The sequence below is a fragment of the Conger conger genome, chromosome 5 (assembly GCF_963514075.1).
Source record: "Conger conger chromosome 5, fConCon1.1, whole genome shotgun sequence".
NCBI lineage: Eukaryota > Metazoa > Chordata > Actinopteri > Anguilliformes > Congridae > Conger > Conger conger.
The window spans coordinates 14,036,831-14,060,533 of NC_083764.1; the positions used below are offsets into that span (position 1 = coordinate 14,036,831).

General features: G+C 42.0%; 1 protein-coding gene across 1 annotated transcript in view; it reads right to left on the minus strand.

The window, feature by feature from the left end:
* The window catches only part of lama2 (laminin, alpha 2), a 114,351-nt gene that overhangs the window by 80,406 nt on the left and 10,242 nt on the right, over window positions 1-23,703 (minus strand). The window contains exons 2-10 of the mRNA XM_061241711.1: window positions 14,236-14,406; window positions 11,105-11,217; window positions 5,228-5,470; window positions 3,052-3,231; window positions 2,336-2,425; window positions 1,912-2,029; window positions 1,021-1,199; window positions 493-592; window positions 202-362 (exon numbers count right to left, since the gene is read on the minus strand). Coding sequence (XP_061097695.1) covers window positions 202-362; window positions 493-592; window positions 1,021-1,199; window positions 1,912-2,029; window positions 2,336-2,425; window positions 3,052-3,231; window positions 5,228-5,470; window positions 11,105-11,217; window positions 14,236-14,406 — 1,355 coding nt within the window. The remainder of the gene's footprint in view (window positions 1-201; window positions 363-492; window positions 593-1,020; window positions 1,200-1,911; window positions 2,030-2,335; window positions 2,426-3,051; window positions 3,232-5,227; window positions 5,471-11,104; window positions 11,218-14,235; window positions 14,407-23,703) is intronic.

The following is a 23,703-nucleotide window of genomic DNA, read 5'->3' on the forward strand; positions in this document are numbered from 1 at the left end:
TTTAGCTAAAGCTAATTAAAGCCAAAAAAAAGTATGGAGAAAGGAAGTGACTATTTTACCCCTTGTGGAACAAACGCTTGAATAGCTCTTAAATAAATACTTGGTACTTCCAATCAAACACATACTTTCTCATCTACTATTCCCATCTTACTATGGGATTGTAAGTCAGAATTACAGAGACCTGGAGAGATGCGGGTTTACCTTACAGGTGCATGGCAGTGTACAGGGGTCCTTGTTGAGGCTGCCGTAGATATTGCACGTGCAGGGCACGCAGTGCGGGAAGTCGCGGTATCCGAACGCGCACCTGTCACACCTGTCACCTCCGAAGCCCTGCTTGCAGCGGCAGGACCCAGCGGTTAGGCCTGGGGAGAGACCCACAGAGGAGACGTGCGTGTCACTGTTAGAAAGGCCAGGCATCCCTCAGCGCGAATTACCGCACTCAAGGGTGTTCAAGCGTGCAGGGGGATGGACAGGCCGGATTATGTTCAGCACCTCCTTTAGCCTGGGACTCGTCCGGGATACACGTTTGGAGAAGGGAGCCTCTGCGGTCACATGAACAGGGCCGGCAGGGGTTGGCCTCCTCTGGACGCACCTGAAACATGACAACGATTGGCGACCTTGGAATTTTAATTACTGCGTTCTGAGCGCAGTAGTTTCGAGATATTCAGCTTCACAGATTTCACATTCAAAAACGGCAAAACTGAAATGCAGGGCCGTTCTTCATAGATCAAAATGACACCATAAAAGTACTCTGAATGTACAATATCAAAATCCTATTAAATTGCCATATGACCATATTTATGACTAACTCATTTTTGTAAAAAATGTCAGTTAGAACCTTATTGCGGTGATTTCTCTTTATCGTGTGCGATTTGAATTGCCAATTGAGGAAGATTACAGTGGTGGCGCCGTTTCAAAATTCTAAGGTTTCAAAATGTCAAAGTCGTAAAGCAGCATTACAGAAAGGCGGGGTCGCCATCCTCGCTGTGCGTACTGGGAGCTGCGATGCCCGAGACGTACCCCACTCGGCCTGAAGTAGCCGTCCACGCACGATTGGCAGTTGACCCCGGCGGTGTTGCGGGAACACCTGACGCACACTCCGCCACCCTCGTACTGTCCGTTGATGTTCAAGCTCAGCTTCCTCTCTGCGACGGTCTGGTTGTAATAGCACTCCTCGGATTTCCCGTGACAGTTACACTCTGAAAGCGAAGCAAGCCGCACCCGTGTGATCCAATACTCTACTTTTGAGAGATTTTTGATATGATGTTCTGAGATCGGTTTTCATACGGACATCTGTAATGAAGTTCCTCCTTTGAAAGCAAACTGCCAGTATGTCAAAGAACATAAAGACCTTTATCTGATAAGGGACCAAACTGTCGAGAACCTCATTAGGTTAAATACATGACAGGTTTCTCCTGGTTGTTATTGTCAGGCAGTATCATTGGGCCTCATGCAAGAACCACTCGTACAAACAGATTTGTTCTTAAATCGCTGAAATCTCTTAAATGAGTAATTTAAGACAACTTTCGCTTTCACCAATTTTCTCATATTTAGTAATGTAGAAACAACAATGTTGTTGTCATGTAAACATGAGCCTTGCAGTGCAAGTCAGCACAGCTTGTCTGGCACACATAACTGTATTTTTCGCCAAAAGTGATTGACCACACTCTACCCAATCAGTCATCCGTTGTTTTTGTTAATCCTATTGGCCATCTATCTGATGGAACCCACCTACACTACCGCATATACAGTATTGTAACAGACATTTTTATTTAGGACAGTTGTCTGAAGTTAGCTGCGATTGTTGAATCTGATGTGGAACACTCGTATGAGCCCTCAGTACTAAAAAAAAGTAAGAGGAATTTACAATAAGAATACAAAGATGTTCTTGCATGAGGCCCATTGACTTACTCTCGCAGACGTGTCGCGTGAGAAAGGTTCCAGCCATCCACGGCTTCTGGTTGTATCCAGGACAACAGCGGTCGCAGCTCTCACCACACGTGTTGTGCTCACATTCGCAGCTGAATTTCTGGCACCAGGAAAAGAGGGTCAAAGGTCATCACTGCTAAAGACACAACAGAGTAGGTTCCTATTCCCATAAAACAAGAGTGACAGGCACAAGATGAAGATATACAGTACAAAAATAAACCAAACAGGTCAAAAATAGTTGACCTTCCATTTACACAGTAGCAAGGGCAACTTGAGGCCGAAACCCTTGTTTAATTGACTCCCACACACTATATACAGTATAAGCACAATTTCTATTTGCATTCCCTTTAGTGGGGGCCTGGCTCAATAGAAATATAAAATATGGCACCTTGAAATACACACAAACCTTTGTCTGGTTGTTGAGAGGACATGCTTGAGCATGGCCATAGCAGATACACATTCCACCAACCGATATGTCCTTAATCGAATAGTAATACTGCAAATCAAAGCACAAAAAACTGTCACGCTGCATGTCAGAAAAATTTTACATAAAGAACTTGGAGCTTGAAATTTGTCAAAAGCACTGAATTATGAACAATATAGTGCAATTGCACAGCTTGGGTAGAAGAATCTACATAGTTCTTCAAAAATGCCTGAGCCTCTGTGACATTAGGAAATCAAGTCAGGTCAATTTCAGAGAAAATCACTGGTCTCCAGTGTTTCTCACAGTATCAGAATATCAAAAGCATTTTAATATACAGCTGTACAAACCCCCCTTAGCATGACTTCACTGTGAATATGCGGCTTGACTACCAAATAGCACCCTGTAATGAAAAATCTCGCACTCCATCTGCCTGCAAATTATCAAGAACGCAGGAAGTCAGAAGTGACTTTGGACCGGAATCAGCACACAATGGGGTGGACGGTCATCGAAAATGAACCATTTTCTTAAATGGGACATTTTTAATTATGACCCATCTGTCAGGTGAGCAAATTTCAGTCAAAACGGTTCCTGATTTACAATTTGGCAGGTGGAAGGGGTGGGAATAATGACTGATGGCTTGGTTGGGCAGAATCCGAACACATAGGAGAGGCATCACAGTAACCAACAGCACAGCTCACCCGTCTGGTTACGATGGGGTCCAACTCATGCTGGTCGTTGAAGGCCAGAGTCATGAGGTCAGCATTCAAGGTCCTGATTCGCTGGAACTGCAGGCGGATGTAGCGGGCGGAAGTGAAGTTGAGCAATGCGGGGGAGGGGTCATCCGCGCTGGGTCTCCCATTGATCAGCGAGGTGTGAATCTGTACCCACACCAACCCCAGAGTGCAACAGGTTACAGACTATGTACCACATTTGCTAACAACAAGTAATGCTTTGGTTATATAATAAACACAAAAGCAGCCCATGCTATGCATAGATATTTAGCTTATTTCATTTTAGATGGTCTCTCACTAAAATTAAACAAACAGTCTGTACTACAACAATTAGTAACACCTAGAAATAGATTGGAATGGGGTGGTTACACATTTAAAGATGTCGCTAACAATGTCAGAAAACACATGTTAAAACTATTCACCTGAATAATTCTATCTTCACTGGAGATATGTCACCTTAATGGAGTGCAATATCTTGTAATTACATGCTAAATGTTGATGGGTTTTAATGAATATTTATATTTATTTTAATGAATAATAAGTTGACTCGACAGCATCAATTCCCCAAAGTGGCTTTTTTTCCCCCAGTACTCTGAGGTTGTCACAATTTAGTTTTTTCTTATTTTCCTTTACTATGTATATTTCACACTAAAATCTCTACAGACCGTCTTGTTTATGCCTGTATTATTTAGAAAAAAAACCCCACCGGAGTGTGACTTTAATTACTTTTTAATGTATAGTTTGCTTGGCTCGTTTTGAGGAGATAATTGAGTATCGTTTCAATCAAATGTTTGCCGTGTTTTGACACGTCCCTCCTACTCGTTATTGTTTGTGAATGATCATCCTCGAAGGCTCCTGTCACTACCGCACAAGGCGATGACAGACTGGCGACGGCGTTTCTCCGTGCGCGGTGTCTTGAGTAGGAGGGAATAAGAGAAGTGCCGCAAACGGAGAGTGGGAGCAGCGGACCTGAAGCGCGTGGGTGATCCGCATCATGGCGAACCGCGCCCTCTCGTTAATGAGAGAGACTACACGCAGCCGCCGCGGTAATCTTCCTCAATTGCCAATTTGAAGAACGAAATCACTGCAACATGTTAAAGGAGCCACGACCTGCCCTCAAAGTGTGTCTCAACGAGTGCCTATTTGGATGCACGGGTGCGAGTGTGTTTGTGTGAATTGGGTGAGAGCAGAAAGGGTGTGTTCGAAACCACATACTTACCATGCTACTACTAGTACTAAGTTTCAGAATGATTTTCTTTTAAATTTAGTAGCAGTAGTATGCTAAGTATGTGGTTCCGAACCCAGCCTAATATTTTAGTCCTGGCACACCACCACAAGGCGTATGCTTGAGCATTATGTTATTTGCAGACATGTCAAATAAATAAAACAGCTTGTAAATAAATATGAGACGTCTTATTCAAAATATATTGTAATATTAACAACCTAATTAGAATATATTAGAAAGTTGTCAAACCGTAAATTAGTTTAAAGTAAATTAGTTTTTCTTTACTAAGGCCAGTGTGGTTGCTGTGTCCTCCTGATAAAATATTTATGTAGTGCTTTCATTCCATCTTTTATATTCTTTTCTATTCATTAAAGTATTCTGTAAGGTATGTTCGACATTTGCTTGCGTTTGAAGTCAGGATTCTTTGAGGTCTTTCAACATTTCCTTCAGGTTACTCTCTGATTTACCTTTTTTATTATGAAAAGCATTTTCAGAGCTCTTGGTATTTCTTTCTTTTTTTCTACCGTTTTGCATGTTATTTATCATTTTTCAGTTTCTACGATTCAGTTGTAAGTTTTCCAAGGTCTGCCCTTAGTTTGAAACCACCGTAAACTGCATTAATGTAACTTCTTTTCAGAAACCTGCTCAACCCTTTTTTTCTTAACATTCTGTATACTCATGTTGTCCTAAGGATAAAAAAAATTACCCGCCTTCACTAAACCCCTAAAATAAAGCAGCTTAATTGAAGAAACAACTTGCCACTCATCACAAACTTTGTCATCAAATTTCAAGTTGAAAAAAGATCATTTTGGGGGGTTTCTCTGCTGCTAAACGTAGTGGTGGGTCATTTTTGACCCTTAAGACGACACAAGGGTTAAAAAGTCACGGTAGCTGACGCTGAAGGCTCTGTCCCCTCACCTCCCCGTTCTCTAGCGGGTGGATCTTGGAGTAGAAGGCTGTGCAGATGACCTCATCGTCCCCGGTGTAGGAGGGCGGGCCGGTCCGGGGCGTGATGTTGAAGCGGGTGATGCACTCCGTGTCGGTGATGGCGAAGTACTGCCAGGGGGTGAAGGTGACCCCGTCCAGGGAACGCTCCAGCACCCAGTTCCCAGGGCGAGGGGAGTTTGCCGCCTTCAGGATGACATAGGCGATCTGGAACACCTATGGGTGACGAGCATTTCACAGAACAGAGAGAGCTCAGTATCCACTATTGCTGCATATAGTGGGAATGTGTTCCTGTTGCTGGTTATTTGACCCCCCCCCAAAAAAAAGATGAAAAACAACAACATTACAGTTATTTAGCTATCAATTGATTAGACTAAGCAGGGGACAATTCCCCCTGGAGCAATGTGAGGTTAAGGGCCTTGCAACAGCTGCATGGATCTTATCGTGACTACACCAGGGCTTGAAGCACTAACCTTCCTGGTCCCAGTCATGTACTATAGCCACTAGGCTATAGGCTGCCCCACTGTTAATTGACATGCTGATTGGATCTATAGGGGCTGCTAATTCTGATCCTGGCCATACAGAGAGTGAGGAGGATTCAGCCCAATTCAGACCAATTCAGCCCTGAGTATTACTTTAGTCTGACTGTTCCTCCAGTAATGCAGTAATGTAAATGTGTAAGATGATGCTCATGTGCAACTGACTGCTTAGCATGCTTAATCCTTAGACGCTGTCTAACAAAATAAAGGAAAAAGGCTTTCCCATGATCCCATCCTTTCTCATGTTCTGCGCAGGAGGACCCGGGGGGGACAGATTGACTTGCACGTTTATGTAACCCGAACAGCGACGAGGCTACACTTACAGTACGGCAACGCTGCCTTATCGCTATTCCACTGGAGAGCACCGTCAAAAACGCTGTGTGCAAAAAAACCTAAAACCTAAAATATAACAATCTCTGAAAAGGAGCTTAGGGGCAAGGAGACATTCAACCTTGTTTAATGGGAAAAAAACATAGCCTTTGTCACCAACTTTTTCAAGTTTATACGTCTCGCTAGCCACGGGAGACGTAAAAACTACACTTCAGAATTGACATAAGAAATGACTCAGTGCAGTCCCCTTTCATCCACTGTAGATAACGGTATTGCGTTTCCCCCATTTACAATAGAGAGAAAGCTCTCGATCCCACACTCATCCCCTGCACTGAAACTGAATATGATTTCACTCAGGTAGCTGGGGAAATGCTACAAAAGCTCTTTGTTTCCTTTATTTGGAGGAAATGTGAGGGAGGGGGCGATGTGCTTCCCAAAAGTTGTTGATTAAAGCCCTGGCCCAAGTACAGTAGGAACAGTGAGTCTATGTGCGCAGAATAAGACCTCAGCCCTAAAACATGCCACATCTGTTTGTGCTAGTGAGGCATGCCAGTTGATGATCTCTGTCCGAGATGATATTTGTGTCAAGCATTTGTGGATTTCAGGTCAGATGCATGCAAACAGAGGAAGGATGCAAACAATGTCCCTTTCCCTCTCTCTCCCCCCTCTTTCTCACTCTCTCTCTCTCTCCCTCCCTCTCTCCTCAAAACTCTATGTAAATGAAATATGAAATATGTCATTAAAATCTGTTAACTAGGCCACAGTCGTAGTACGACACAAAGTTACAGCATCATTGAGACGTGTTTTAAGAAAATTAGCATCGCGGTCCCTCTAAAACAGGTGTTCTGATGCCGGCAGGTTCTGTGCAACGCGCCCCTAAGGACTGCCTATGGCCTCGGAAGTATGTGGCATATGCTTCATATTTCAGAGGGACTATTCTCAGGAGTCGACCTGCTCCTCACTCACAGACCACACTCACCCAGGCAATCACCCAGGGAGAATCAGCTCCTGGTCTATGAATAGCATACCAATCTCTGCTCCCTTGTCATGTATAAAATAAATCATATGCAGGCATACACATTCTAATTTTGCCAAGCCGGTTGGCCTTTACACACGTACTCCCACTCCCGCAAACGCGCATACACACACGCCCGTGCACAAGCGAATTGTGGCCTATCAACATATGAGCTGAGGTCGAGCGGAGCCGGCCTCTAATGCCACGGCACTTTCTAGAAGTAATGAGAGCGGCTGGTTTTGCACGCTGACGTGGTTCCTCTGCTAACAAATCGATTTACTCGCAGCATCCTGCGAGAGTGCAAGTCAAGCCGGTAGGTTTTTCGCTTGATTCTCAAATGAATCAAGAGACACTTGCCCCTTGAGAATCTTCAAAACATGGCAAGGCAATGAAAAACTGAGCCCTGAGACTCTAGCATGGAGCAGACCACTGTTCTGGGCATATGTGCATACATACACTCAGTGAGCACTTTATTAGGTATTTATTAGACTTAAGTTTTTTACTTATTGGTCTTCTGCTGCTGTAGCCTATCCACTTAAGAGGTTTGGTGTTGTGTATTGAGAGTCAGTGTACATACACACACATCAAGTGTCCTCACCTATGGTTCTGGTCAAATTTAATGGCATATAAGCAAAAAAAACGTTTGCCATTTTTACTCATCATGGTTTAAAAGCAGAAAAGGACGAAACCAATAAAAGTTGAGTAGGTACGTTCTGAGATAAAAGCTAACCAATTGGAGGTCACAGTAAAGCACTTCAACCAATGACATGCATATTCACAAAATTCCCACTTGGTGATAGAAAATGAAGAGTACGGTAAAAGTATTCATGCGCATTTCATTCGCACCTGGCATAGAAAGACTACAGGTGTACTTACATGGGTGGGTTATGTTCACATTATGGTCACTTTTGGACCTTACAACAGGGCTGCTGGCCACAGTCAGTGCTGGCACAGAAATCTGGGAGCATATCCCTAACGCTTTACTCGCATACAGTGATGGAATTTCTGACACACTCATGCATTAGTTTATTTTTCTTTCCTAATTTTTACCACGGATGCATTTTAAGATGCAGCATGTGTGAAGTGACACATTTAGATGTTATCCTGTAAATGCATCTGTTTAGCAGTGCATTGAGACAACAGGGCTGGCTCTCTTCTGAGTGACAGTTCCGTGGAAACCAGAGCTCTATTGCCGCTGTTCTAGCCAAGTCCTAATGTCGCTTTTCTAACGACAGAAAGTTCACTGGGTAAAACAGGCTCACCGTAGCCTTTGCGGTGTAAAGGTTTCGTATTAAAAATGCCGACGGTACAAGAGTGGAACTTCAGCTGGGGGGGGAGGACATCGAGTGTACGCCTCTCGTGACCTACGGCAAGGTGGTTAGATTCAGCTGGCGGGGGAATGCGTGATTAAATCTCCCCTGCCTCTGGGCTGTCTGACTCCGGCGCAGCCACGTGGCTAAGCTAATGACCGGTTCAGCCACATCACGCCACCGGACAGGCGAGCAGCGGACCCGGCGGGCCGTAATGACTGCAGTTCTCCGCCGGAGAGGAGCCGCGACGTCGCCCTCGCCCATCAGCGTCCGTCATTATTCACATTTCCAGTCTAGCGGGACCCGGGCATAACGAGGGGGAAACGAGCTTGCCGCTGTAGCGGGCGGCAAGGAAACGTTCCCGCACATCACTGGGGGCGCCGAAAGCGCAGATTAATTTGCCTCTCTGACGACGGTAAACAGAACGTCTCCTGGGGAAATGCAGCCATGCTAGTCGCAAACAGGATTCAATTTGAGATAATAAAAAAAACGCAGTACGCACACGTGCCAAACAGCGCGCAAACAAAGAATGTCATTAATTGTCACGGAATATTAATGGGCTGACAGCTCGGTAAACGCTGTTTGACAAACGTACAAGTTCGCAAACCACCTTGTAGCATTGTTCCATACATTACACCGCTATACCTGTGGTTTGTGTATTATATTTAGCTGTTGTAGCTGTTTCCCTTAGAAGCTACATTCTTGAGATTTTTCTTTTTTTTATCATCACGGCGCTTGACAATAAATTTTATATGACACGGTGTTCTGTGGAATATCAATAATGCAATGTGTTTCCAGTGCTGTCTACAGTAACCTGCCAAACTATCAGATCTCCAGGATGATGCGTGGAGTGAGTCTATCACCGTGGTGAGAATCTACAGTTACTGATGTGTTTAATCTCAATGGGTAGAGCCGCCACTTTTCCACACATCAGGTATCAATAACAAATTCAACATTGGGAGGTAAGAACACGCTATATGAACTATACGAACAGGCTATACGTCCCATGCCATTGTAAATACACAATACCTCATGTAACACAGATAGCAAAGAGGATAGTACTTTCCACAATATCTAATCTCAAAACACCCTTCTCTCACCTCCCCTCCACCATGTCATGAGCTGAGTGGCATCACAATTAATGCAAATGCAACCCACCTCTCGCAACCCTTGGTCTGTGACAGATTCATGATAATGAAGCAGATGTCTCTCCCGGTTCTATTTTCTCATTTTCGCTTTTCCCTGAGTCCAGGGAGACTGGCACTTTGACCCCCGCGTGAAATAACTCAGAGGAGGACAAATACCCATGAACCACATGCTACATGTGCACAGTGTAGAAAAATCAGGAACCATCCGTGATTATATTGGTGTCCCAGGGGAATGTCAAATCACACACACCCCACCTCGCTCGTATGCACACACACACACACACACACACACACCCCCACACACACCAGATCTGGGTCAAATATGAAATTGTTTTGGATTCAAATACTTTTCTGTGCTCGTTTGACCTTGCCTGGTGCAATTGAGACTACCAAGAGGACCACAAAGCAGGGTTTACTATTTTTGAGAGCATTTCACATGTTCCAATACACCAGACAAGCTCAGTAAAACATAGAAAGGTATGTGAATACAAAACAATTACATAACTGACCCAGGTCTGACACACACAGACACACACACACACACACATACACACACAGAAATGCCACATTCAAACAAAGGATCCTTTCTTTTCCGTTTCCTCTCTCGCAGACAGGGCTAAACACTCTCCCCACCCCTGGAAGACTGAAACATATCATTATATTAATTGTGTACTTCCATTTTGACAAAGTATTTCCAGCTGCAGGTCGCCAACAGGGAAGTCCAGGCAGATGGCAATCTTAAATTCTAGTCCTCTAGTCCCATTGCCCTTAAGTGCCCCAGCACACTTCATCAGGTCATAATAGCTTGAAGGGTACAGAAGTTTGAGCATTAACTAGAGTGAGCCATTGGAAATTCTGCTCGGTGGGCATAACTGGAATGACTTTTTCTCTGTTCCAGTAGGGTTGTTCTCAGTAATCTGCTGTTACTAGGATGATTGTGCAATTATTTTATCTTCCTCAGCTGCAGGCTAACAACAATAAAATGAGCAGGAGTAAGAAATTGGCAATATCAAGTAATTTAATTCAAGATGGGAACTACCAAAGTCAAAAGGCACCACAAGACTACAATGGAGAATAGATGATTGTTTACCAAAACGATGTGACAGAAAGCAAGGATGACCAGGCAGAATGCACATCTGCAGCAAGTTTCCTAAGACCAAGCTGTGCTCCCGGAGAGACAAAACATCTGGCCTCTGGGTCACTTTAAGTTCGCACAAGAAAGGCCTCCCATTCCCTAACACGCATGCTCAGTGTTAATTCAACTCTAACAGAGTACATATGACTCCAATAGGGACCATATGTCCTCAGCAAAAGTTGACTTAACGCTGAACAGTTTAAAGGTAGTTGGTTGAGTTATGGACTGCAGGTGAGATTTGGTAGCAGTGCGATTCTGACGTGTGAAGAACACAGACACCTAGCCTTGGGTCAGAGTGGTCATGGCTGGAAAAAGGAGTAGCACACAGTGCTGGTGTCTCGCAGGAGTGTGTGTGTGCCTTTGAGGGCCTCACCTGCTGGAGGTCCAGGGTGATGGTGACGTAGTGGTAGTCCATGCCGTTCTTTATGCTGGGGCTCTGCCACCATCGGTTGGTGCCGTCGATGGCGTATTCGATGGGATGCCGCTCTGACAAAATAGAGGTGGAATTAAAAGCATTTACGCTCGGGAAAGAGTGACAGTTCGGCAATAGACATCGAGGATCTCGGATGAAAGGTAGCTATTAACCAGTAAGTAGCAGTTGTTAACCAACTTGCAGTAATCAGCCTAACAATCATCTCATCATTCCAAAAGGACAAGTTCTCTCTCTCTCTCTCTCTTTCTCGCTCTCTCTCTCTCACTCTGTCTCATCACAAACCTTAATCACCGCAGTCTCTGCAATTAAAACACTGTAAAAGGAAACGGCAGTAAACCGTACAGGAGCCCGACAGCGCAGGTTTTATAGTTATCCGCCCTGGCCCTTGTAAGCCCATTGACATTAGCTTTGCAAAAACATCCTTACCCGTGGTGACTGACATACCTTCCGTTTTTACATAATGTCCAATTAAAAGGCTGGGTTTCCATCAGTGTAATGCAGGTTAAGTGCCTTGCTGACTGGCGCAGGAACAGAGATCCATTTGGGATTAGAATGGTCCGGTTCTTAAACCGTCTCTCCACACGTTTTCTCCATTACTTTGATAGACATGATGAGGTATTTTTTAACAGTGCACACAGCTACCCAGTGTTTTGGAGGCCTATAGAGGCACAGTGAAGGTACCCCTGTTTGGCAAGTTTATTACATTTAATTATTTTTATTTTTCAGCAACGTGTATGTCAGAAGTTTGTACCACGTATAGAGGTAATCCCCTCAATAACTTTTGAATATAATCAAATGCAGATATTATTTTCTGTCAGACTAGTCGACACACATATTATATCCATTCAGGAATAGACCAAAGTAATTAATTTGTTAATCTTAAAGATTGTTCTTGCTTCATTACATAAAGATTAAAGATATATCCTAAATTATTAATTTTAACCTTTCTACTTAAATAGTCTAATGGAAAAACAAATGGTTTAGTCCTAAGAATCTCCAATTGCTTTTCTGTCAGAACATAGTCAAAACAATTGCTCTGTATCATATAATTAGTTTGGTTGTGTTGCTACCCATCATCTGAAGTGTATATAAGGGCATTGTTATGATGTTTCTTAATAGTTCATTGTAATGGAGAATGATTAAATAACTAGTATGATAAATCACTGTAATGTCTGACTGAATATATCCCAAGACATTTATAGCAGTTAATGTTTGAAGGCTAGCAAGATGAAAGAATGTTCAAGTTTTAATAAGTCTAGTGAATCTGCTAACAAAGTTGACTTGTTTCTGCCTGATCATGAAGAGAGAACTACCAGTGCAAACGTCTTTTATTTGAAAAGATGGACGTAGATGGACCCAGTTTAAAACTGACAAAATGTAATTATGCAAAATCATTGATGTATACTTCAAAACACATATACGACTTCAGTCCTTCAAAGTGGACGATCAGTAAAGTAGGGTTGAGAACTTTTATAGGCTAGCAGAGAAGCTGACAGGGTTAGTGGTTACTGAAGTATTGAACAGTAGTGCTATCTAAATGGGACTATACCTAGAATGATGAAGGTTCAGCAATTATGAAATGAGGTAATATATTTGAGCTACTGGGTAGCACATATAACTAAGTACTTTGACACGCCAAATGAATTTAAACTATGCCATTGTCCTATGTGGCAGTACTTCATTGGCCATAGCCTCATCCAGGGAAAAGGGTTTATGTTCGTAGAGAGTTCCCTATCTTGTTTCTCCATCACCCTGTTTGATTGGGAAACTGTGGCTGCTTAGCTGGTGGACTCTGAGAAATAAATGCTTCTCGCTGGGTAAAATTGTACCCTTAGCCAACAATATAGTATAACTAATTTGTACCTTTTTGCTTGCAAAGCGTACTAATTTCTAACTTACTGTACTTTCATGGTACATCAAGTCAGCTGAGGTGTCGTAGATTGTGTGTGCTTGTCCTCACCCCCTGGACTAATGAAGAACCTTGCAGTGGTAGTATAAGGTAGGGGGAAGTATTAAAGTTGTGGATAAAGAAATGGGGAATATGTAAGTACATGCAATTTAAGTGTCACTTGTAAGGATATGTACTCCAAAGTGTAACCATATTGTTTTCAATATGTGCCGGATATTGTTGTTTTGCTCCAGGGGATGGTGTTAATAGCCTAATAACCATCCAACTGTGTGCATGTACATGTGTGTGTGGTGTGTGTGTGTGAATGAGTGTATGTAGATGAATATAGATTGAAAATTTATTTGGTATGACCATCTGGAAATAAATAATATAAAACTTGAATCTACCATACAGATGAAAACTGACCAAAAGGAAAAAATAGTCTGTCATTGAAAATAAACCAAGATAAATGAAGGACAGATTTGTATTTTTCAAAACAGGAAATCTTCATTACAAGTAATAAGGCTTTAAATCGGTTGACTACAGTACCCTTTCAGTGAGATTACAATTTCTGGGGGAGAATTATAATGGCCTGTCTGAAAGACTTGTAATTACTGAACAAGGTTCTTCTGTGTCGCATTCCCATCAGTCTCAGTTATCTCTGCTGGCTGGACAGGGTCGGTCTTGACACTTTTTGCATGAAATTTTACATCACCAACCCAATTACAACCTCACACTATTCCTCATATGTAGGAAGCACTTGGCTGTTTTTTTTTTATATTCAGAGGAGATTATTAAAAACTTTGCATTCATCTATCTTCGCAAAAGGGAGGTAAAAAAATGAAAAGGTGGAGACACATACAAAGAATATACAAAGGCTATCGTGTATATTCCTACGTTGTTATTCATCACTGTGAGTTTCAGCAGAAAATAGGCTATTTCTTAGAGAAAACAACAGATGCCCGCAAGGGCTTTCAAATCACATCCACGCCATTGCCTGATGCATCAGATCTGGGAATGCATGAATTATATGAGATGGCGCACTCTGATATGAAGGGCATTGCAAATTCTTTAGCTTCGGGTTTCCACAAATCAATCAAAGTGTATTTTCCATGACAGGAAATGAACCCAGCCATACAGCACTGGCAGAAATGACTTAAGGCATAAATGTCTGGACCCCTACCATGCGGTTTTTCACTTCGGAGGTTGCACAGTCGACATTGGGGGTTCCTCACTGGTTGTCCAGGGACGTGCTCGACCAGCTTGCAGTACATCTCCGGGCCTCTCTCTCCACAGGTGGCATTGGAGGTGATCTCCGCCATGGAGGCCAGGTTGAGCACAGCAGGGAAAAGACCTGTGGAGGAGAAATGGCTTTGATAAGATTTTTTGTATTAACGATTGTCTTCAACACACTTTCATGCAGATTGCTAGTTTAGCATTTAAACTGTTGCACAGTTTCCTAGTTTTGCATGTGCTGGATAAAATTATTTGCTTCTAAACTGTTCAGTTCTCTACCCAGTCCTTATATCAAGACATAAGTTATGATAATTCAGCATGGCAGTTTTAGAGAAAACTTCATTATGCAAAGATTAAAGTCTGGCTCTGGGTAATGGAAGAATCTGGGTAAGACGCATTATGTATTCACAACCTGAAGTAAATCTTAAAAGGGTATTGTCTCTAGGAAAGATTCTGTCTCCAAGTGGGTGACACTCAACAGGTGTTTGTGGAACTGACACTGGCCAAGCAATCTGAGAAAAATAAGAGGCTTCAAGGTACACTAACTGCAAAGCTAAAAAAACGTGTGTATATCTGCATTTGTACTTTCCCGCATCGAAATACTATGGAAAAATATATAAGTACCAAGTTTCCTTCCACATTTTACACAAGTTATGCATATTTCCTATCTGACATTAGTACAAATAGCTCAGACATCTTGGCTCAATCAAGGATTATGTTTGATGTTTTTCTGAGCCTAAAAAACAGTCCTATAAAAAGAACAACTGTTCCCAATTTAAAGCAATATGATGTTCTGTAAAGCCTTGTAGGTGCCTTCAAGGGTAATATAAATCAAAACTACCCAAGTTTGAAAGGAGGCAAACAAACATAATGTGCCCTTGTTGCCGTGACAGAAGAAACCAGCTTCCCGAGGTTTGGTCCCCAGTCTTGTTGTTGTGTGGGAATAGAGACTCGGAATCAAAGACTGGGGCCAGTGCTTGGAAATGGCTCCCAGCTGTTCTTCGTGGACTGTGAAGCAACACTCCAGATGTCCGGGGCAAATGAACTGTGAAGAACATCTGATAGAAAGTCAAGCTGCAGAAAATAATGTTTTATGGATTCCGCTGGAAAAAGTCATGTAAGTGTGGACATTCTAAGGGCCACGGCCTTTACAGTAGGTCTGACACTAAAACCGAGCACGTTATGTGGGGCACAATGTTTAACCATGGGAGCCAACCCTATATTTCCCATTTACATAGTCCTGTTGAGATGGCTTTTGCTCACCACTCATCTGCCACCAAAGTGGTTTGACTAAACAGTGTGTGGCTTCGTCTGGAATGGAAAATTTGGCTGAGCAGGAAATATTCAGGAAATATATCCACCGCAGAAGAGTTTCAAGACAGATCACCACATTAGAACAAGCGCTTTGCTGTGAACTGAGAGACATAAAACTTGTTCCTTTTCGCGGAGCCACGAGTCACAAGGGAACCTTTCTGACACCACGTAGCTTTCAATATTCAGGGTTAATACAAAAGGACCCCCACAAAGGCTATTAGGCATTAACAAGCACAGCAATTTCTGTCGGTTAGGAGGTCCAAGATTTCAAATTCTCATCAGACTGACGGCACAGAACATTCGGCAGGACAATACAGAAGGACGTTTTACATAAAGGGCTTGTACACTTCCACTGCATACAAAATGAAGGGAGAATGAGGGAAACTTAAGTCCAGTGCCAAATGAGAAAAAGTTTCTTGAAGCGGGATATTTTTTTCAGCATGGATATCGACAAAACTATTTGCAGGTAATATCGTCAAGTCGTCAGGATGATCATTTTGTCTAAACACTTCAAATGAGTACTGATATTCCTTTATTTTCCTCAATACAAACCCACATGAGAAAAAAAGCTACCTCTGCACAGTAAGCTAGATACGGATATTGAATTAGGTTCTTCAGGATGAATAGCGTCAGTATCTGTTGTAGAAACAGCTATACTTTCCCAGGTCTTCTTTGTTTATATCTCCTAGCTTTGGATCGATGATACTAGTGCGGATATTCTTTCCATTCATATTGTACTTCCGCAGATGCATCGGTCAAGCTGGATGAACAAATTGTTGCTTCACTCCTCCAATGCAGGCGGTCGCTGGATAAGCGCTCCTTCTGCAGTCAGCATTTTTCAGACATTCCCAAAGGTGATGAGACTGAGACCCTTTTTAAAACATTTCTTTGCATTGGAAATGGTGCATGATTTGTTGCAGTGTGACAGCCTCAAATTTGGTACAGTCACAAAGTAAATATTAACTGCCCACTGAAATGAATGTATTCATTATTATAAAATGAATTCAATAAAATTGAAAATGAATATTGTACTACAAAGCACACAATGTGCTTTTCATTTTGACCCAAACTTGACCCTCCCATCTTTCCCATTTGCTCTTTTTGGGCTAATCTCCAGGAAAAATGATTTTAAGAATGATCAAAATTAAACAGAAGCCTGGAAAGAGAGGTTTAGAGGGACGCATTTGCCCTTGAGAGACTCCTTCACATTAGCCGGCTTTTACCCTGATGTTTAATATGTCTATTGGAAAAACAGCAACGGGAGAATATCTGGAAAGGCGACGGAGAAGCGAATTGATTGATACGGCAACATTTATTTTTCATCTTCCCTTTATTCATCAAAGTCGGGAGGCCCACTTTAAGCCGTGCATTATCTCCGCTCAATGCTGAGGCGGCCTGACAGGCTGCTCAATCACTCGGGCTGATGGGTCACCTCTTCAGCCCCAGACAGAGACCCAGACGAAGGCGCATCCTCCAGCCCGCATTTGTCTCGCGCCGGCTTGCCGCGGCGCGATTGATTCCCGGCCGCCAGAGGAACGGCGGCTCCTGGAGGAACTGCGTGAGGCTGCCGGGGAGGGCAGATTCGTTTCTAAACAACGACAGAACCGCGGAGATAAAACGCTCAAACTCCAAAGAGCAATATGAAACCCTGTCAGGTACATTAACGCCTGAGATCATATCCTAGCTCCACTAGCCTGTAGCTCACTGTAGTGTTTGCGTTCATAAATTTCAGCTATAGCCTATATGCTGTGTGTGGTGGCCCGCCACATAATGAAATTTGATGACGCATACTGAGCTGGCGAGCGAGAGATTTGCTCGAGGTGTGATGCACACACAGAAAGTTGCGTGATGAATGCGGAAGAGCAAACATCTAAAATCCAAAAAGATTTTAAATTAGGTTTGATGTGCTGCTCAATTGTATGGAAAAATATTTGGTTACCTAGTTTTCATTCTCCAAATAAGCTACTGTTATATTACCCTCAAAGATATAAAGTAGGCCTGCTTGTGCTCCTATTAAATAGCTTCATTTCGAATGGAACTCCAGTATTTGGAGTGTGAAAATGAACTTGTGACCACCAGTGTCCACAGAGGTCGCTAAATTCACCAAAATGGAAAAATTACGGATAGACATCCCACCAATCAGTAGTAACAGTTACATCATACAACTTCAAGAGGAGGTAGGGGCTTCAGGCAAGGCTACTGATGTGACCATAATGGCAGAAAATGCTGTTGTCCAGACGCCATTATGGAAATCCAAAAATCTATCTGTGGGTGAATGGTTAATGACCAGTAGCCCACAGGTTTTAGACCATACATTTGTTTTTTGAAATGAGTCTCTCATTTGTAGAGTAAATAAATGGCAGACTCAATTGTTTGCTTTGGACCTCCACTTAGACACATCAGTACAAACAGGAAATACATGTCCACAGGAGAAGCTCCCACACAACAGGATGTTTCAACGCTAATCCCCCCCTTCCAATGCCATGGGGTGCTCTAAATTATTTTTCCAGGAAATGTGGATTCAGAGTTGTCTACGCTACATCCCAAAAAATATTATGTGTTCAGGAAAAAAACCCAGTCAAAGAAAGTATCTGGTGAAACTTGAGAAAAAATAAACAGAGGAAAGAACATTGTCAATGTTTTCCATGGCAGGGAAGGAGAGAAGATGGAGGAGGCCCTTTGAAGTGCTATGCACTGATCAAAGCATAGCCCACAGACAGAAGGAGGCATCTTTCTTGTGAAGATCAATTCTTGCAATTATGCCTCTTCCAACTAATTGCACTTGCAAGCCTGTGTAATTGTAAAGATCAATATTGACCTTTGACAACTTGGCACTTTCTCTGCAGAGTGAGCTCCACATACTTCACATTAAGTCATGGCACACAGTGCAATGCATATGAAAATGTAGGGGGAAACCATACAGTACAGTTTATTCATTTATTCTCGAGAGACTTTTAGAATGGTTGCTTTCTGTACAAATTACGGAATATCTTGCATAACTTGCAGGCTTAGATTGTCAGCAGAGCTTTTTTATTTAGTGTATTTTCAGAAAGTAATAATGATTTCCATGAAAAAAGGATGAACCGCCAAAGAGACATCTTTCACGTAACCCTCAGAGCACTGACAAAATCCAGTATTTTTAAAACCCTTTGGCTTCTTTCTTGAAGAAATCCACTTGTACAGGGTTCAATCAATGTTTGATTCAGAGTAATAAATAATACACTGACACCAGATCTAAAATTCATCACATTCAAGGTTGTGCCTTAACACAACATAAACATCAATCACAATCCAATGAAACAAACAATACATAACTCCTCTGAGCTTGGAAAGACTGTGAATCTAAGAACTGATAAGGCAAGGCAATGGTAGTTCTTTGAAAAATAAATGTTCTTTATTATTATATAGGCCTTTCTTTTGGAAAAGAACATGACAAGCTAATTGGACATAATCATGAAATTGATCTAAAATAAGTGTTCTTGGAACAGCACATTAAATATAGTGGTCAGTTCGTATGAGTTCACATTCCTTGACTGCGATTACGAGTGGTTTAGTCTGAGCTAAAACAGTTATTACAACAACTGCAAGAACAACAACAACAATGAAAATAACAACAAATCCCTGCTCCTTATCCTTTGTTGATTGTGACCGGACCTTAACTCCATCTAAAAAAGACACATCTAAATATAAATTCAACTGAATGAAGAAACAATAGAAAGAAATTAAGTTCATTTTAAATCTTGCAATGCAGCTGCATTTATGCAAAAGTACAAGAACAACAATAAAAAAAAGTACATTGAGAAATTGAACGAAGTGATAACCTGACTTCCCTTTAAAAGAAGTGGAGCCTGAAATAGACGCTGCCATAAATATATCTCAGCTGAGGTTTACAAGTGTTTTTCAGGCGTATAAACAGGAAAGCCCACTTTTTAAACCTTAACCTGTGTAACCAAATATTTTGAATTAACAATAAACAAGCTGTCTAGACATGTGGAATTTTGTAATGCAAAATTAACCCTTTGGACAAAACTCTCCCTACAGACTTATAGGAACATTAATTTGAGCACTCATGCATCCATTCACACACACAAACTCTAGAGACTGTTCTGTGTGAAAATCCCAGGAGATCAGCAGTTTCTGAGATACTCAAACCACCCTGTCTGGCACCAACAATCATTCCACGGTAAAAGTCACTTAGATCCCATTTCTTCCCCATTGACATTTGGTCTGAACAACAGCTGAACCTCATGACAATGTCTGCATGCTTTTATGCATTTAGTTGCTGCCACATAATTGGCTGATTAAATATTTGCATTAACAAGCTGGTGTACAGGTCCACCTAATAAATTGCTCACTGAGTGTACGTATAAACACAAAGACAAATATTCATCACACATAATTACATCAAAAGTCTTACTTGTACAGGCTGTAAAAACTGTATCTCATATTAATAAATTATGTGAAGTTAAGATTCATTCATGTATTTCTATTGCATATCTTACAAAACTCCTTAGACAGATTTACAAGCAAAAGCCAACTCTGGTTTTGATATTTTGATGTACTGTACATTTTTGTAAATGTATCTACAAGGCGAAATTAATGCGAAAGTAAATTTTTTTGAAAGAGTATTAAGATAAAAGATTCTTCTCATACTCTGAGTTCAGAGCTTTCTCAAATGACAACTGAATTGAATCACCTCTGTATCTACTCTCATAAAACAGATTTTTAGAATTCAACAATAACTTTCTTTGGGGCTGAATTGTATGGTATGTCTGTAGAATAAGGTACATTCATCCTGTTTATCTTAGATTTAGATCTAAATAATAATGTAGTTCTCATTGACAGAAGTGAATAGCAATTGCAGCTGAAGTGATATTGTTTGGCACTAAAATATGCAAGGCTCTTTATTCTGTGGGAATATAAAAGTCTTTAAAGTCGATGAGTAAATGCATTCCATTTGATCACATCATATTGAAATTACAAAGGGTACATCAATGCCAAAGCATTACATATAACTGCACGTTCGTATACATCTTAAAGAACAACAAAATATTCATAAAGAATGTGTTTTGACATTGAAATTCTATGAATAATCACTGAAGTATCGGTACAAGCTCTAAAAGGTCTGACTGGATCAGAAGAGTAGGATCGCTGACTCTTTTTTTCATTTTGTGAGAAAATTACTCCTTGAACTTGAAATCCAAACAGTGCCTCATTTTTTGTATTGCACTAGTGCCAGTCAGCTGCAACTCTTCAAGTGTGAAGAGTCAACTGATACTGAATTTTGTATTGATGACATATCTGAAAATCATTCTAAGTGACAAAGTTTTTTTACATTTAATGAAAAGTAGGGATCAGTGTTAATATCTTATTTTCAGTAACTTGCTTTTCTATCATTATACTCACAGGAATGTAGATTGTGTATAGATGTGTGTATTCTTTCTGTACTAAAGCAACTCATCCAGACATCAAAATATGGACAAAGTAAATTAAATACCTCGAAAATAAAATGCTTCGAGTTGCCCTTGTCAAAGAGATTTACTTATCTTGGCCAGAAGCAAAACAACCATTTTTCGATGATGCTAACAGACTCCACTCATCTCCTCGTCACCTTGCCGTGACGGTCCCTCCTCAGTAAGCAATCATGGTGATTTACACTCGCCTGGCCCTGTGCACTGTAAATCTCCTTTAAGGCGCCCTGATCAGTCCAACCGCGCCCCAGGAGTGATTTACACCCCCCGTTCATCTGAGTTTCATTAGGACAGGGGCTATATGGACCTGAAGCTCCCCCTCGCAACACATCCAAGGCCAAAGCAAACACCGGGCTCAGCTCATACATGTTTATAGAAGGAAGCGGTAATAGTCGCTTTGTAGCTTAGCGTCTCTACTCTTGCAGGGCTACAAAGTACTCTGTTGCCACTGGCTTGCATGAATTTGAATCTCATTTTCAATGACCATTCATACAAAGGTATTCTCAAGCAAATAATTTGATTTTTTTATTTGTACAGTAAGTCCAAAGAGCATCTCATTATACTTCCCCCAGCATTTCTTCAAAGAGTCAATACTTTAAAATGAATTAAATCCTTAATGAAGCACAGCTTGAAAAATAATGACATACTGTACATTATTTCTCCTTTAAAGAACCCCCTTCATTTTTCATTTATACAGTCATAATGTGATGTGTCCTGTGATATAAATACTGAAGAGTCAGCACATAGTGTCTCTTGGGTTCAGGCTAAATCTCCCACCGGTGTCCTTCCGGGGTATTAAATCACAAGCCGCAGTCTGTTGCTCCGAGATGAACCGGGAATGGTCCTTTTACTGTGGTCACCCTGCAGACACACGCACTGCGCTGCTCAATTTCATCAGCGCTTCAGAGAGACTGCGTTACTTTTTCACTTCACAAGTCTCTGAAACACAATCTCAGGCTCTGAATAAAAATAAGGCCAGTTTTTCCCCGTGCATACTTAACTTTCAGCAACATATTAAATGCCTCGGTCATCAAACAGAGGCCTCCTCTGTCACGGTCTGGGAAGCTCATTTCCTGCTGAGTTTTACAGCATTTTCCTGATGGAGATTAAGAATATTACCTCTCCCATAAATTGCTGGTTTAACTGCGAAGCAGGGACGCTGTTTGCTGCACTTCATACATATATTATTTTGACGCCGTTTTTTAGTGGATTTAGATTGGTTTCTGTACATAAAAATGTGAATGTTCATAAAAGACACTTTTTCATTTTTTTTGGACTCTCTGTACTTTGGCCCACCAAGAAATAACGAGGCGAAAAAAGCCTGATACAAGGACCGTTTTTTTTCCCCACAATGAGCTTCCATGAATAATGCCACCCCGTACGGCTGGTGACAGTGGATGTGATCGCAGCACTTTGGAATATCTGCTGGCGTACAGCTGTTGTGCCTTTGAACGCGGTGATGTCCTCCAGGTCCTCCAGTGAGAATCCAGCAGTACAAATCGGTTGTGAGATGTGTGAGAATGCACACTGTGCGCCGAGTCTCTACTGATAAGGATGTCTGCTAAGCACAGAAATAATGTGAGGTAATGAGACGGCGTCCAGCTACTTCATGACAAAGCCATGGGCTACTGCCTCCGTCTCTCTGTGGAGACTTACTGCGGGCAGACAGAGGTGTTCTGCTTGGTGCGGCGTATGTCTGGGGAGGGCAGCTTCCCGGAGAGAACAGGTCCAATGAGAAGTACGGATCGCCCCCAGACACCAGTGCTGAGAAACCCAGAATCAGTCTGCGTGACTGGGCAGATGTGTTTCCACACAGGTTCTTCTTCTGTGGTGTATGAACCCGGTCTGGTTCTAAAAACTAAGGGCTCATTCCAATCATTTATTTTTATCCTATTTTGTCTTTTCATTGCTCCCTTTTCTACTCCTAGGTCCATCCATTGGGAGAGGCTAGAAAAAGAGTTGAAGATGGAGAAATCAAGAAAACGTGAATTGGGCAAATGGAATGTCCTTGCTCCTATCAAACATCAGTTCAAAGCCACGTCGGTTACAGACGTGGCACATGCGTGGCAGATAAGGAGAAGTGGATCCATAGGTTATACATCGTGTATACGTCACGCTTTCCGAAAAAGTACTTCCGCAAAGGTTGCACTCGTGTTTCCTTGCTCAAAGGCAAGATTGGGAGTTCCTAATTTCTACTTCTAGCTCCTAGAAAGAACATTTAACATGTTGGAATGTCCGTGAAGACGGCGGACCTCAATCGATTTCCAGGTCAGGAGCAAGGAGAAGAAAAAAAGAGGAGAAAAATCCTCCTCAGCTTCTGCCCGTGCCCCCACCCCCTCAAAATGTCCGCTCTTAATTGAGTATCTTTTCCCCCCTTGTGATGTATTTTCCACATTGCAGAGGATCACAGGCCAAAAAAAAAAAAAAAAAAAAAAAAAAAAAAGAGAGGTAAGGCCACTGGGCCCCCAGAGGACAGAGAACAATGCACTTCACAGACGCTGAAGCCTTAGGTTTCTTTCCAAGAACAGCGTGCTCTCACTGAATACATCTGTAATTTCGATTACATGGGCCAGAGCCTAGAGGATGTTGTTGTTTCCTTCGGTTATCGCCAGATCGTTTAAACAGCGATG